This window comes from Anser cygnoides, chromosome 20 (genome assembly GCF_040182565.1).
Source record: "Anser cygnoides isolate HZ-2024a breed goose chromosome 20, Taihu_goose_T2T_genome, whole genome shotgun sequence".
Classification (NCBI taxonomy): domain Eukaryota; kingdom Metazoa; phylum Chordata; class Aves; order Anseriformes; family Anatidae; genus Anser; species Anser cygnoides.
The window spans coordinates 8212657-8226886 of NC_089892.1; the positions used below are offsets into that span (position 1 = coordinate 8212657).

Sequence of the window (14230 nt, forward strand, 5' to 3'; positions counted from 1 at the left end):
TGAGATGCTGCACCAAGCCCTTTCCTATTCCCTCTATTATTTTCTCTTGTTTTTAAAGGCTTTTGCCAGAGCTGCACCCAATTACACGATGTTTCCCTCTCTGCACGCAGCAGCGCGGGGAGATCGGGGCTGGCTGCTCGGTGACTTTGCCCTCTGCACAGCCTTGGTGTTGAGGAAGGTCAGCACCCCTTTGCAGACATTCTGCAAATCGTGCCTTGCCGTCACTTGTCCCAGCTCTCCGCCTGAGCTGCGACGGCAAAGAACAACTTGTTAAGGAATTGTTTCTTTCCCACCCTGTTCAACTGCTCGCAGTCTCAGGCAGTTCATATTGATTGCCTGCACTTACTTGAGATGTTTTGCAAAAAGCACTTAGCGAAATTCATTCTGGGGATTTGTCAGTGGTTTTTTATGGCCCATACGACATACGTGATACAGCCAGGTGAAGGTTTAACTTTCAGAAGGTCAGCATACGAGCTCTCATGGAGGTGGAATTTCCGTTTTGTAAAAAGTTCTGCTTCTCAGCACGGTACAAAGCTGAAAAATCATGAGTTTTGTGTTTTTTAATTTTGTGTAGGTGGAAGCATTTTTGTATTTTGCTTTTGTTTTGGAAGGTTAGTCAGATTATACAAACTGAAAGAAATTTCAGAACTAAAATTTATTGTGACACACAACAGCCTGAGACTAAACCAGCATTTTAAAAAGTGATGTTATGGAGCAACTTAACTTTTTTTTGGAAATCTTTTTTTTCCAATCTCTCCAAAACATTGTTAAAATCGCTGTTTCCATGGGAAGTGACTGTTCCAAGATTACAACCCCATGCAATACTGAGCCAGAAACCCTGCTATGACTATTTCTGTTCCATAGATTCTCTGCACTACCTCATTAAATTACATAAACCACCTACAAAATAGCATTTCCCAAAGGACAAGCACTCTTCCAGAAAAGTTTCAACCTGTTCTTGTCAAATATCAGTCAGTCCAGAGAAACCAGCTGCTTTTTCTTGTTGTGTTGTGTGTGTTTTTTTAAACTGACACTAGAAATCTGTGCTAATACTTGGGGAGGCCAAGGGAGCCTTCATGCAGTGCTGTTCCTGCAGCCAGCCAGAGCCAGGCAGGCAGAAATGCCAGTGGCTCTCTTTTCCATTTTTACATAATGTCCCTGCTACAGTGTGGAGACCACAAATGCAATCATGCTAACAAGGGTTTGCTCAGTTCAGAGCCCTCGCTGCAAACTACATCTTAGCGATGATGCTGGCACATCGTGATGCCTTCCTCGGAGACATCAATCTCTGCCACACAAGTAGGACCGGAGCTCCGTCTGTACTGGCGCTTCGCTTGGGTCAAATTAAGCACATATTGAAATCAGGGCACATCCCTGTTACAGATGAGATGAAATTATCTTGGCTGCAACAGCCCTTTGGAGCTTCATCTCCATCTGTTTTTATGACCTGGGCCACATAGATGCTTTAATAACTGGAACATGCTCTGCTATTTACATGAGAGATGAATGCAGACCTGCACGGATGTTTGGTTGCTTGCTCATTTATTCACCCACATGAGTAAATAATAATATTAAAGCTACCTGCTGCACAGTGAACACTTTCAAACAAAAATGCATACCAACATGTTTGGAGACACGAGTGTTCTTTTGGAAATTTGCTTCCTATAACAAGGGCAAATATATACGTGTGTGATCTACAATATTTTTTCTTTGACCTAGCACTGTTTTGGTTTGAGAGGAGGATTTGCTCTTCTTTTAGTGGGAAAAGAAAGTTGTTCTGAGTCTTCTAAAACCAAATCTAATTTTTCCCTGCTAGATAAATAGTGAAAATACAATTGTTCACAGCCTTGAAAACACAATTGTTCACAGCATTTTCCCTCCTCAGCTCATAAACCACGGAGTACTTTCGGTGGCAGACAGTCACTGCCAGGTCAGGCTGGGCAGAGGGAGGGCTGGGAGCATCTCACCCAGCAAAGCCTGTGGCCGCACAGGTGGAAAACTGCAGCACACAGCCCTGCCTGGCACCCAGGTCCCATCGAGGGGTGTTCGTGTCCTCAGCCAGCCTGTCCTGCTGAGCATTGTGCCTTGCAGAAAAAAAAAAAAATCCTGCTTCTTATGCAGGTCTTGACAATAAAATAAATCAGCTTGTATCTTCAAAGCACCAGCTACTGCTAAGGCTAAGGGAAATATCTAAATGCATCGAGGGAAAGAGGAATGGTGTTGACTGGGCTCGCAGAGGATGAACATCATCCATTTCCCTCGCTTTCTGAATGCTCCAGTCTCTGTCTCACCATCTCCCTCCCCTCGCACCTTCCAGGAGCTGTGATGGCTTTGTGCTTTGTCTTGGGTGGCAGGAAGGCCCGGGGCAATTCACATATCTGCCTCTGCTGCGGAGACTCTGAGCGTGTGTGAAGAGGACGAGGATGACAAGTGACTGGTTTCTGATTAAACTGTACAGGTGGGAGCCTCCTCTCATCATCACCCCTGCTCTCCTCCTGAAGTTGCTTTGATATTCAACAAACACTCGCTTTTTAAACAATACTGTCCTAAACCCTTATTATAATGCCCAGAACCACTTGCAGACTTTCTGAAACCCATTATTATAATTACAATCAAGAATCATAGGAGGCTGTGCTTTGTGCCAGAAATACATATACACTGAATTGTTTGCAGAGGAGCCGCAGAGAGAAAGAGTGAGGGAGAAATGTCGCTTCCGTGCTGCTCAATTCAGGAGCAGTAACTCCCACCCCATTTCATTTTCCCTCATTCGTTTTCCAATTTAACTTGTGGCTGCTGAGGTATGGGCTAATATTTGCTTTGTCCTCCGTGCACTCCTGTGGCCTCGATGCAGGGAACCTTGAGCTGTGCCCACGTCTCCTGTGCCTTTGCCTGCCCCAGGTGGGCTCCCACCAGACCCCAAACCCTGCTCTGGGTGAGGATCTGGGGTGCTGCTCTGGGCACCGTGGTCATGGCAGATGCAAGGAGCATCGTGCTTCCGATATGGCTGCAACAATGCTCAGCAGACACAAAACAAGCCATCTGGGCAAGCAAACGCAGCATCCAGCTTAGTTTTATTAAAGCTTTGCCTCATGGGTCACAAAAGACCTTAGAGAGGGCTGTAGGTTTTTTGGTAGCGTTATCCCGATCTACGGCTGACAGAGCTCATGGAGTGGGGACTGTGATTCGGCTTTTGCCAGCATGAACCCTGAAATTAGCTCTCCCTTTTTTGCAAATAGTGTCTGAAGTCAGTCTCGCCTATCACTGGCTTCCATGGCAATGTCGCTGGCTGGTGCTGAGAAAAGTGAGATGGATCAGGCCCTTCTGAATAAATATCAGATCTGATTCACCACTCAATTGCTTCTGTTTTACCTCTGTAGAACGTCATTGATTATAGAAGGATTTGCAAGTTTAAAACTAGACTAATTCAGTGATTAATCCCAACCAAAGCCTTCTGTAAATAGAGACCAATACTCCAGCAGCATTCAATATTCAACACATCAATAGAGTTCTCAGCAATATGACTGAATGGCATTTAGAGTTCCCCTCCCTGTATTCAGGGTAGTGCTGGGATACATTTAGTTTAGCTAACCCAGGCTTTTCACCTCTTTCTCTTCTCCCTGGGAAATGCCAGGCACGTTCTCAGTGAAACAAAAGCAAAACTCTCCCTTCCGGCCTCCGACCCGTTACTGCAGCAGCCGAACCCTTCAGATGCCCAACGGGACCAGAGGATGCCATAGGGTGGTGGGGGAAGGAAGAGGGGCTCGTGGCTAGGTCTGACCATATCTAAGGCCCATTTCATCCCATGGGCTGGAGACTCCTCTGGCACCTTACACCAGTGAATTAAGGCTTGTACATATGGTAGAAAAGCTTATTCTACAATTGTCTGGCTCTAAAGAAACATTGGACCAGGAGAAGCAGCTGTGGCAAAGAAATATCTTGACTTTAAAGATTTTAAGCATTTCTGCAGCTTCTTCTGGTCCCACTAACCTTCAGATCCCACACAAAAATCCCAAACCACTCCCCCAAACGCTACATAGTCTGGACATAAATAAGAGTTGCAGGTCATGGAAATATCTGGGGGTTTCAATATTTGGTCTTGGTACAAATAAAATTTAATCAAACATTTTGGGGAAATTTCCCACCACTAACAACCCCTACACACATTGATGACATAACTGCTCAGCTTTACCGAGTGGTTGCCAGATGGTCTGTGGATGTAGGGCAGCCCATTTCCCTCTGTAGGGATTTTCCCCTGGGCAAGCCTTCCTAGGAAGCATGATTCAGTATTTTCAGGATCCAAATCTTGTTTCTCTTTCCTGTTCCTTTGCTCTCCCCAGGAAGTCCTAGGTCCACTCAAAGTGACAGACCCTGAAGTTCCACTGAGTCTCCCCTGGACCCAAATCCTCTTTCAGAGGCAGACAAATGGTGGTAAGATCCATCCATTCTTACATCCATTCACCAGCCTATGAGACTGCGAGAATTGCTGGACCAGCTTCAGCTGACAGCTACAGACAATCACAGAGCTCAGGCATCTGCAGCTCTTCTAGCTGCTGTCACTCCTTAGCTTGCAAGTTCCCATGAGGAAGGGCTCATGGATTTTTCTGTAGTGCTTTTACAGTGCCTCCATCCACCTCCTCCAGCTCTGAACAGCCACAGAAGAGCCAGCTTCTGAGCGCCAGCCATCATCAGCCAAGGCCAGGATGGAAGACAAGACGGAAGTGATCTTTCTCTTCACATGAGCTTTTCCTCCTCGTGATTCCATTTTTTGCCCTGTAGCAGGACTCCTGTGAGCTGCCTCCAGAAGATATGCTTGCTTATCTCCTTGTCTTTCCACTCTAGGTAGGTGTTCCTCCGGAGGTATCGGGACAGCCCCAGCTTCTGCCTCAGCAAGGTCTTATTCACTTCTTCGAGTACAATCATGATGATTCCAGCCTTGTCTTCAACCAGCTGCCAGGACTGGGCAATGTCAAACTCAAAGCTACACCACTTACTCTCCAGAAAGTTGGTGGAGATGACTGCAATGACATTTCTGCTACTTAGAAAACCTTCTTGGATGATGTTGGTGACAATGGGTACCCCTGGTAGGAAATCCCTGTAGTAAAGACAAAGTTGGAAGGGAGGTTTTCCTCCTTCTAAGGGTTCAACCAGCTCTTTTATCACCCATTCTTGGTCTTTGCTGGAGTGGATAACAAAGGCATCATAGGTGGGTCCCCTTTCTGCAGAGTGTTTACATCCACTGAGCAGCACCAAGATGTAGTAGAGCTGGAAGTAGTACTTGTAAATCAGGAATATGAACACCACTGCAGCAAGCAATATGACCACTGAGCATGCCACTGTGCTTGGGTTGGGACGGCAGGAGGACATGTAGAAGCTTGACAGGCTCAAGTTCTTCACGTATGCAGGTGTGTGGCATACCATTAAATGCTTGTTCTGCAGCAGGTCCTCCTTTTCTTTGATCCATTTCATAAAGTTCAGATAACTGCAAGAGCATTCAAACAAGTTGTGAGAGAGATCTAGGTAGACCAGACTAGCAGGCAGGATTTCCAGGGCTGAGTCCAACAGGACACTCAGCTGGTTGTGGCTGAAATCCAGGGCTGTGAGAGCTTGGAGTGGCTTGTAGACTACAGGATCAAAGGTCAGGAGCTTATTGTTGCTGATGTTCAGCTCTTTTAGTTCAGAGAGAGCATTAAATGTGCTTTGATCCACCTGTACTAATTTGCAATTTGAAATATCTAAGGTGTGGAGGTGGCTCAAGTTTTTGAAGTTATTGGACAATTTATTGTTCTCAAAGGAGTTGCCTGCCATCTTGAGCACTTGCAGAGAGTTCAGGCCATGAAATACATGATCGGATTTAACATGAGTTTTGGTATAGGAAATATCAAGGTAAATGAGTTTCTGAAGGGATAGAAAGACAGGGTAGGTGCCATGGTCATCTAACTTTGTGTGCTGAAGGTCCAAGTATAAGAGATTCTTCACGTTGGTGAAGTCTCCAGTCAAACTGATGTCAGAATTGAAGCTTAGGTTCAAGTGTCTCAAGTTTGCAGACCCAGGAAACTGAGGAGAACAGCATGAAGTGAAGGAGAGCCGATTCTCACTCAAATCTATGACCTCCAGGTAAGTTAGATTCTTAAATTTCTGCCGGAAGCTATTAAGGTGTTTGCTCTGGGTAATACGAAGCACTCTCAGCTCCTTAAAGAGGGACAGCTTCACAGCAGGCACTTCCTTAAACTTGCATTTCTTGCATTCCAGATGTTTCACTTGAGGAAACATAGGAACCTCTGACAGCTCTTCAAGATTGACGTTCACCAGCCGAATACTGGAGACGTTGCCTATACAGTTAAAAAGGGTGTCCGTGTTATTCTCAAAATTCCTGAAACAGATTAAGACAAACTCCTGCATCTGTACCTGGCAGAGTCCACTCAAGAGTCCATTCTGAAAATCTTCCAGTTTCTGATTGTCCCTGAATTCTCCAACTATTAGTCTGTTGACCTGTAGCCCTGCCAGGCCATGAAGAGAAGTGTGCATGTCATGGAAGTTCTCAAAAGAGGACCTCAGAACTAGTTCACCAAGATGAATCTTTGCAAAGGACCCCGGCTGGATGTATTTTATATTATTCAGAGAGAGCACCAAGGTGAGGTTGAGCCTGTTTACTTCACACAGGGCATCAAGGTCTCCTTTGGAGATATACGTAATCTTATTGGAGAAAAAGCTCAGGTGCCTGAGAGAGGTCAGGTTGGAAAAATAATTGGGGAGCTTCAATGAAGCAATGTTGTTGTGGCCCAAATTCAGCTCCTGTAGGGTATGCAAGTGTCCAATTGGTAGGTCAGTCAGAGAGGATATGCTGGTTTCCACCAATACTAGTTTTTTCAGAGATGTTAAACCATAGAAGGTTGCTGACCCCAGGTACCGGAGGGAATTGGCAGTTAAAATTAAGGTGGAAAGTTCATGAAGATCTACAAAAGAGTTATCTTCTATTGTATGGATGTGGCACCTGGTGGGCAAGAAAAGAGGATAAGTGTAGATGAATGAATAAACGTACTCTTGTACTCTACGTTCACTAACACTACTGCACTAAGTGCTAATGCAATGTTCTCAGACTCAACATCTTGCTGGGGCTTAGCTTGGTTTTGCTGTGCTCCTGAACCCAGCCCCTCCTTCCTCAATCTGCAGGTGAACACAGTCATTTCCCAGGAAGGCGCACCATTAACCAGCCATGCAAAAGGAACCCTCCCATAGCAGGAGAACTTCTCTCTCCTCCTCATCCTAAATCTGAATTTCAGTTGCAAAGCAAGAGACCTGGAGCCATGGCCAAAATTCAGGCAGGCAGCAGGACAGAAGCATTTTAGTTTTCTTTTTAGGCCAAAGTAAGGCTCTGATGCTCATCATGGATGGCAGAGCCAACCAGATAGAGGACTCCTTTACATCTTGCACTCTCACAGCTTCCAGACTCTCTCAGCAACAGCTGGACAGTCCCCCGGCACAGGACTGATGCAGCAGTTGCAAAGCTCACAACCCAGCAGTTTTGCTGATATCTGAGAGGGAACAGACCCCTGGTCATGTTGGTTCTAAAAGAGAAAAGGGAGAGTGAAGAGGAGTGTGGCTGCCTAAAGGTGGTTTCACACAAGAAGACCCAAGTTTGAGACCCAAACCCATTCTGTAACGAACTCGAGCAGAATGAGCTTTACAACCCAGTCAGTGCCTTACAGCAAACCTGCTCTGCCACTCAGCTACTTCAGAGCTGTAACTGTGATGGGACTGAGTGACATTTTTCAGTGAAACAATTTACTCGTAGAAACTATTGTCTCAAGTCAATGGAAATTATACATCAATTCAAATTTGCTAATAAGCCTCCCTCATCTCCTCCCCCAGATATGTGAGTAGAAAGGAAAAGAGATATGTTGATATTTTAAAACAACCTTTTAGAAAATGAATGTAATTTTTTTTTTTTTTTAGATGTGATTAGAAAAACAGTTTCCCCAAGATCCAAGATGTTCCATGTTCCACTTTGGAGTTTTTGTAACAGTGAAAAGTCTGGCATTTTTCTTGTTCAGAAAGAAGTAAAACATCCTCCTCCCTCTCACATCGTGTCCTACAAGATCAGACTGACAAGCCCAGCTCTGAGAGAGTGTGCCCTCAGTAACTGGACTAAAAGCTGTACTTCATTGCCATGGGCTTGTGCAGAGAGACAGACAGAGGGATAAAGTCAAGACCAAAACAATAAACAGCCAAAATCAACAAGACCCCAAAATCTGGAACTGTTGAGACCCAGCTGGTGAAGTCAGATTGACCAGTAACCACATAAAAAAGGCTCATTACCTTGAAAGATCCAGAAGCTGCAGTTCAGGGACTGATGAAAAATAATTTGAGCTCAGTGATTTCAGATTGTTGAAGCTGAGGTCCAGCTCCTGGGTGGTGTTTGGGACTTCAGGGGGAACTCCAGAGATATTCAGCCCCATGCATCTGAAAGCTTTGCTAGGGATGACCTGTAACAGTGGCAGATCCATTCACAGTCAACACCCACTCTTCATAAAATGTCAGAAAATTATACTGTCAGGAAAGCAGGAGCAGAGCGACTACCACATAGTTCATTTCTAAGTGAATTTTGAAGTTCAGTTCTAAATGAGCTGCCCTGAGCTTCAGGAAATAATCTCATATATCCTAAGCATCTCTCCCACCTCTGGTAGAACCAGTCCTGCTCCCCAGGAAGAGCTACATTTCTTGCTGATTGAAGCAGGTGCAAAACCACAGGACAGTGTTCCTTGAGGCTATGGATGAACCAGCAGCAACCTCTGAAAGAGCCAGCGAAACAAACTCAGGGGATGTATGGTGTGCCCCGGATCAGTGCTCAGCTTTGACACATTGCAGAGAAGCAGGCAGCTCTAACAGAAATTAGTCTGTGAGTAGTAAGTAAAGTTTGCAAAAGGCAGTTCATCAGTGCCAGGTATTTGGGGTACCGGTGAAGTCACTCTACAGCACAAATCAGGCTAAAATATCATAATTTGCAGAATTTTTAGACAAGGCTTGGATCTCTTCCTGAAGGGACACATAATCTATTAGTTTAGCTGTAGTGTAGTAACCTCAGAGGTGCAGAAAGCCAAGAAGAAGAAATGATTCGTGCTGCTTGTTCTGGTTCTCAGGTGTTTTTGAGACCAGCGTTTACTTCAAATATTTCAATTGCCTTGGTAACAGCCTTGGAAGAAAGATGAGCTTCTGTAAGAAAACTAACACACGACAGATCTGATGCACAAATCTCCCAAGCAGAGGGGAAAGTTGCACCAGAGAAGCAGAAGGATTTCGTGCTCATGCAGAGATCACGTACCTCCAAACAGGGACTGAGGAGGCAGACTGCCAGCTGCGACAGGATGAGCGCCAGCCGCAGCAGCTCCCCGAACGTCCACGGGAGGAGAGCTGCTCTCCTGGGCATCTTCAGGAGGCCAGGCGTGCAGAAGAAAGCACCAAGGGTGTCACGCAAGGACCTGGAGCGAGAAACCTCCTGAAATGCTGAGCGCTGCCTCCCACCGCTCCTGCTTCTCACCGCATGTCACTGCGAGCTGCAGAGAACAAGGGGAAGTGAAACTGGTGACTGCCCAGTTTCTAGACATGCTTGGAGTGACTTGTGCTTCTTGCAACTCTGTGTTTAAAAAAGGAAGAAAAAAAGGAAGTAACAAAAGGTGTAATTTGGACTAGAAATTAAAGAGCAATATGTGTTGTACCAGTGTGTCACTTGACTCGATTACCTCAGATTAGCTCAGGCTAAATTGGTGGAAAAAAAAGGGAAACTTTTGTGAAATTGTGAGTCCAATTTCCAGAAGGCCAGGTTTCACATCCCATAATGTGAATGCACTGTGTAGAGCAAATGAGTCTCTGCATTCATCCCCCTGCCATACTCCCAGGGCAAGTGCTCACCTTGGGCAAATATTTTCCTGAGCCCAGTAACTATTATGTTACTGGTTTAGCTAAGGCTGAGATCTCATGAACACACACTTAGGATTTACTGGGCCTCAGTATTGCATCATCGCAGGAAAAGGCTGCACGGGGCCATGCACGAGGGGCGAGCAGAGGAGATCCGACCACGCAGCAGTCGGAGCCCCAGACACTGCTCAGCCCGCAGTGCCGTGCTGGGCACCCTGCACCCCTGCCCTTGGCTGGGACAAGCTGGGAGAGCTGGGGTTGGGGTTTGAAGCCTTGCTACAAAATCCATGTGGAGGGCCATCTCAACACCATCCTTAACTCACAGTGCAGACACAGCTGTTGTTTCTGGGGGAGGCTTTGAAAAAGCCAAGTGTTGGTAATACCAATTCAATTCAGCTGTGAGCTTTCTAATAAAGCTCCTTGCCTTCATTTACTCTGACAAATGGTGGTGTTTTATTGTATCTACTCATGTCTTTCTGTAGATAAATAAGAGTTGTTACCGGGGATCTAGCTGTAGGGTTGTGGAATATCATTAACGCAGAAAAACGGCAAAAATGGGAGATGAGGATAGGATACTAGTCTAGAAGTAGATGGAACAGGGAGCGACTACACATGAAAGTCTGTGAATATTGATAGTAAATATAAACTGAAACACCAGGCCAGTGAGCAATCCACTTACAGAGAAAAAGATAAAATCTCAGGGAGGGGGGATGGACACAGGACTTCTTTGGCAAGGTCAGTAGAGGGCCACTGAGGGATGGGGAAATCCTAAAATAATGGATGATCTCTGTGATAAAAAACACATCAGCACAATGGAAGCTAAAACTGACACCCTGATGTGCAGCCAGATAGCGCCCATTAAGCCAGCAGACAAAAAGTTTGTTGAAATTGGGCAAGTTCTACAAAATCCTTGTTCTGAAAAGCCTCTTGTGATTGCAGGTATTTCCTTTTACAGACGGAATCAAAAGTGAATGGAAACAATTGCTGACTGCTTCTGTGCCTGGATTAAGGAAATTGGCAGAGCATCATGTGTCTGCAGAAAGGACAAATGAGCATGTCCTTTAGTATTCAATATGCAGAATGAAGCAATCCACATTTAATTTTTATCTAAAGCTGAGATGAGCCTGAAGTATGCTCTAGAAATTACCATGTCAATGGAGACTCACTGAAGATGTTGGAGAGTTTGGGAGCGTCACAAAATCCATCCAACAGCCATGCTTAGGAGTCAAGTGGAAAGTACAACTTGAAGGACATTCAAAGAACGTGCTGCTTTTATCACAGGGGACAGTTTCACAATGCATATCATCATTGGTTCAAGGACAAATCCTACAGAAATTGCAAGAGATGGGGCACAGGCTGAAAACTTGCAAGCTAGCAAATCAAACCCAGCCACCAGTTTAGAAAGTCAATGCCAGTTAACTTCATATTCTTCAGCTTGCATACAATGTGCAATGACTGTAGAAAGCCATAATGTCTCTGTAATTGCCTCTTTCAGTTCACAAGAAACAAAAGTATTATTTGGAATCCTTTAAAGTGACAAGAATAACATCTAAAATATAACATGATTCACTGTGCTGGCAATTTTCTAGTAGGATCATCAAAGATCTTTCAGGAAGGAGGTGTTACAGAAATCTCAGTGTTTCTAAAAACACCTGCCAGGATAATCTTTGTTCTCCTGAACATTATTATAATATAAGTAACACAACAGCAGACAGCATATACGCAACCCCTGTCATCTGAAGCAAAGTATTACCCAGCATAAGATGGCCACAACATAGTTGTACTGACAAAACGTGTTGTACTATTGCATATATTTAAACCCCAAAAAAAAGAAAAAAAAAAAAAGGAACTCCAGCTGAACACAAAAGTTAGCTAAACTCTTGGACAAGACAACTGCTGACATCCTGCATACATTTCATTGAAAGAACTGGTGTGTAGACAATATACGAACATCTGCAAACCAACCCAGCAACTTGCTAAGGAGGCAAAGGCAGACAGAGAACTTCAGTGTTTGTTCAGTATGAGGTTAGCTGGAGCAAATGTAGCTGCATAATGTCCCAGCCATGAGAACAAATAGGGCAGTCTGTATCTATGGTGATTTCGAGGTCACGTCTAACCCAGTATCACATGTAGATCAACGACTATTGCCCACAAGAGAGGCTGTACTTGGCTCAGCAGTCAGGCTAAACAGGTCCCCAAGTCTATCTGCAAATGGGGGTTGAGGAACATAGCAAGAACTGTTTCAAGAATGAGCAAAGCAGGTTTTATTTTGAGTGAAAGGACCATGTGTAATAACTATTTGGCTGTGAGTCAGGGATCAGATAGGTGAGAGCATCCATGAAATGCTGGTACTTACACAACACAGTATTTGCAGAGCTAGAGATGGGGAGCACCATGAGAACTTCCAAACATAGTTGAGAAGGTCAGGCACGCTGTACCACCCGATGCTGTATTGCTTTCAGATGGGTCGCAGCACTGGCCATATGTACCTTCCTAACTAGCAGTGTATCAGTTAATACAGCTCAGCTTAGCAGTCACTTGGGGTGAATTAAGCTTAACTCTCATCATGTTGCAGCTGTGATCTAGGTTCAGGGTGCATAGACAGTTACTGAATGCTTAAGGTTCAGCTGACACGTGGTCCCTCCTTTTACTTCGCAGCTGAGTCATCTGTCCAAGCCTGAAAGGTTGTCTGAGTAAATAGGAAAAGAAAATGTCTCAAAAAAGTAACAGCATGTTGAATTTTCCCAGCTATTCTGCTGGGAAAAACAATTTTTATAAATCACAATGAAAAAAAAAAATATCTGAAAATGGCTTTAAGATGCTCTTGCTGCAAATATCACAAACACGTTGCTTCCTGGAAATGGTGAGTCACCGCCTCACACAGCAGTCCCCGGCCGACCTGGCAGACGCTGTATAGTGACGGTGCTGATCCTCCCGCTGTGCCTGGGCTGGTGGAGGAGCTGAGAAACTGATGTCATCAGAAAGGGTCCTCATTACACTGCCTTGATGCCTGTAACTCTCACCTGTGAAGCTCTGCCATGTGAAGTGGGTGTAATCATTTCACATCTGATGGAAGATCAGACCTCTTGCCTTTGCTTCTGGATCTTGTAGCATTGGAGAAGATAACTGTTCAGACTGAGGGAGAAACTCTGCATTGAGTTTGGGGTGGTAGAAAGCTTTGCCGCTGTCTGTTGAGCAATGAATGACTCTAGTTACAGATCATTTACATCATTACATCTAATCACATCATAGAAACTGCTGGTTTTGAAGCACAGAGAATCAGTAATGCAGATTGCTTGTTGTGCCTGTGTCTCTAAGTGGCAGGTAAGCACATGAAGGTAGAATCAGAGCCAGTCTGCACAAGCTATGTAGCACTGACCAAGCCCCAGCCAACTGCAAATGGTGCCACTCAAAACAAAGCACAATCAGCACAGCTGAGCTCTTTCCCACTGCAGAAAAGGACAGGTAGGAGTGTACACAAGGGAAAGAAACAAATCCAAAAGCTACTGTCCGAGTTAGTTTGATCAAAAGCATCCGAGCCTACATGGAAGTAGGTAATGTGTGTCATCAGATGGGTTATTCCCCAAAGCCAAGGTCATATGAATACTCCAGAACTATGCAAAAGCTATTAGGGAAGAACTGTGTCAGGTGTTCAGGGACGAATATACGACTAGAGGAAGTGATTAATCAGTGTCAAGGCAGTCACTATCTGTGGCAGGTACTCCATATGGACTACGTCAGGTCATATAGGAGCCCTACATTTTACTGAAGTCAGTGTTTAGTCTAAATGGTTTCACATGGATTTCACACGGATGGTGGAGGCATCTGGATTTGCTCGCCAAGTGCTGGTGGACAGGCAGCGCGTGATGGGGGAGCTCCCTTGTCCTGTGGGAGAGGCAGGCTGGCACCACGCAGCCCCGCAGCTCCCTGCCCTTCTGCCTCGGATGAACCATGGTCACTCCTCAGCTGCCCACAGAGCCGGGGATTCACTGTCACCACTGACAAGAGGATGTTCACGGTGCCTTGGCATGAAATGCACCGTGCTGGGAAGCAGTATAATTGCCTTTCTGCAGCCCTGAGGAGGGTGCAGGCTTTTGCTACTCTAGCAACAATAGGACTCATTTTCCTTTTCTTTCCCCCTTCATTACATCCTTATTACGGTGTCCAGTAGCCTAATTTACATATGTTTTGTATTACAGTGGCTTTGCTTTATCCTTCTTATTTCACCTCCTTTTCCCCAGTTCTCTTGGTAATAATGAGTCTGTGGTAGGACGTGGATTTATTCGGACTGCCAGGCACGAAATGTGGGTAGGACATG

General features: G+C 45.1%; 1 protein-coding gene across 2 annotated transcripts; it reads right to left on the reverse strand.

Annotated features, from left to right (window-relative positions):
• Positions 1-636: 636 nt before the first annotated feature.
• TLR4 (toll like receptor 4) lies at positions 637-13133 on the reverse strand. Of its 2 annotated transcripts, XM_066980717.1 has the most exons (6): positions 12936-13133; positions 12269-12601; positions 11060-11238; positions 9320-9551; positions 8317-8483; positions 637-6991 (listed from the first exon to the last, which is right to left on the reverse strand). In XM_066980717.1, the coding sequence occupies exons 4-6, from the start codon at positions 9422-9424 to the stop codon at positions 4732-4734; spliced, it is 2532 nt and encodes an 843-aa protein (XP_066836818.1). In that variant the 5' UTR covers positions 9425-9551; positions 11060-11238; positions 12269-12601; positions 12936-13133; the 3' UTR covers positions 637-4731. The 2 variants fall into 2 exon arrangements, with proteins under 2 accessions (XP_066836818.1, XP_047911457.2); XM_048055500.2 differs by lacking the exons at positions 12269-12601; positions 12936-13133 and having other exon boundaries at positions 11060-11978.
• Between the last annotated feature and the right edge of the window lie 1097 nt (positions 13134-14230).

What these genes read in the sequence shown, in the direction of transcription:
- TLR4 (XM_066980717.1), bottom strand. Translation starts at nt 9,424, where the DNA reads ATGCCCAGGAGAGCAGCTCTCCTCCCGTGGACGTTCGGGGAGCTGCTG. An exon ending in TCCTCAGTCCCTGTTTGGAG is followed by an intron (nt 8,484 to 9,319) that starts GTACGTGATCTC and finishes CCACTGTTACAG; the next exon opens with GTCATCCCTAGCAAAGCTTT. An exon ending in CAGCTTCTGGATCTTTCAAG is followed by an intron (nt 6,992 to 8,316) that starts GTAATGAGCCTT and finishes CTTGCCCACCAG; the next exon opens with GTGCCACATCCATACAATAG.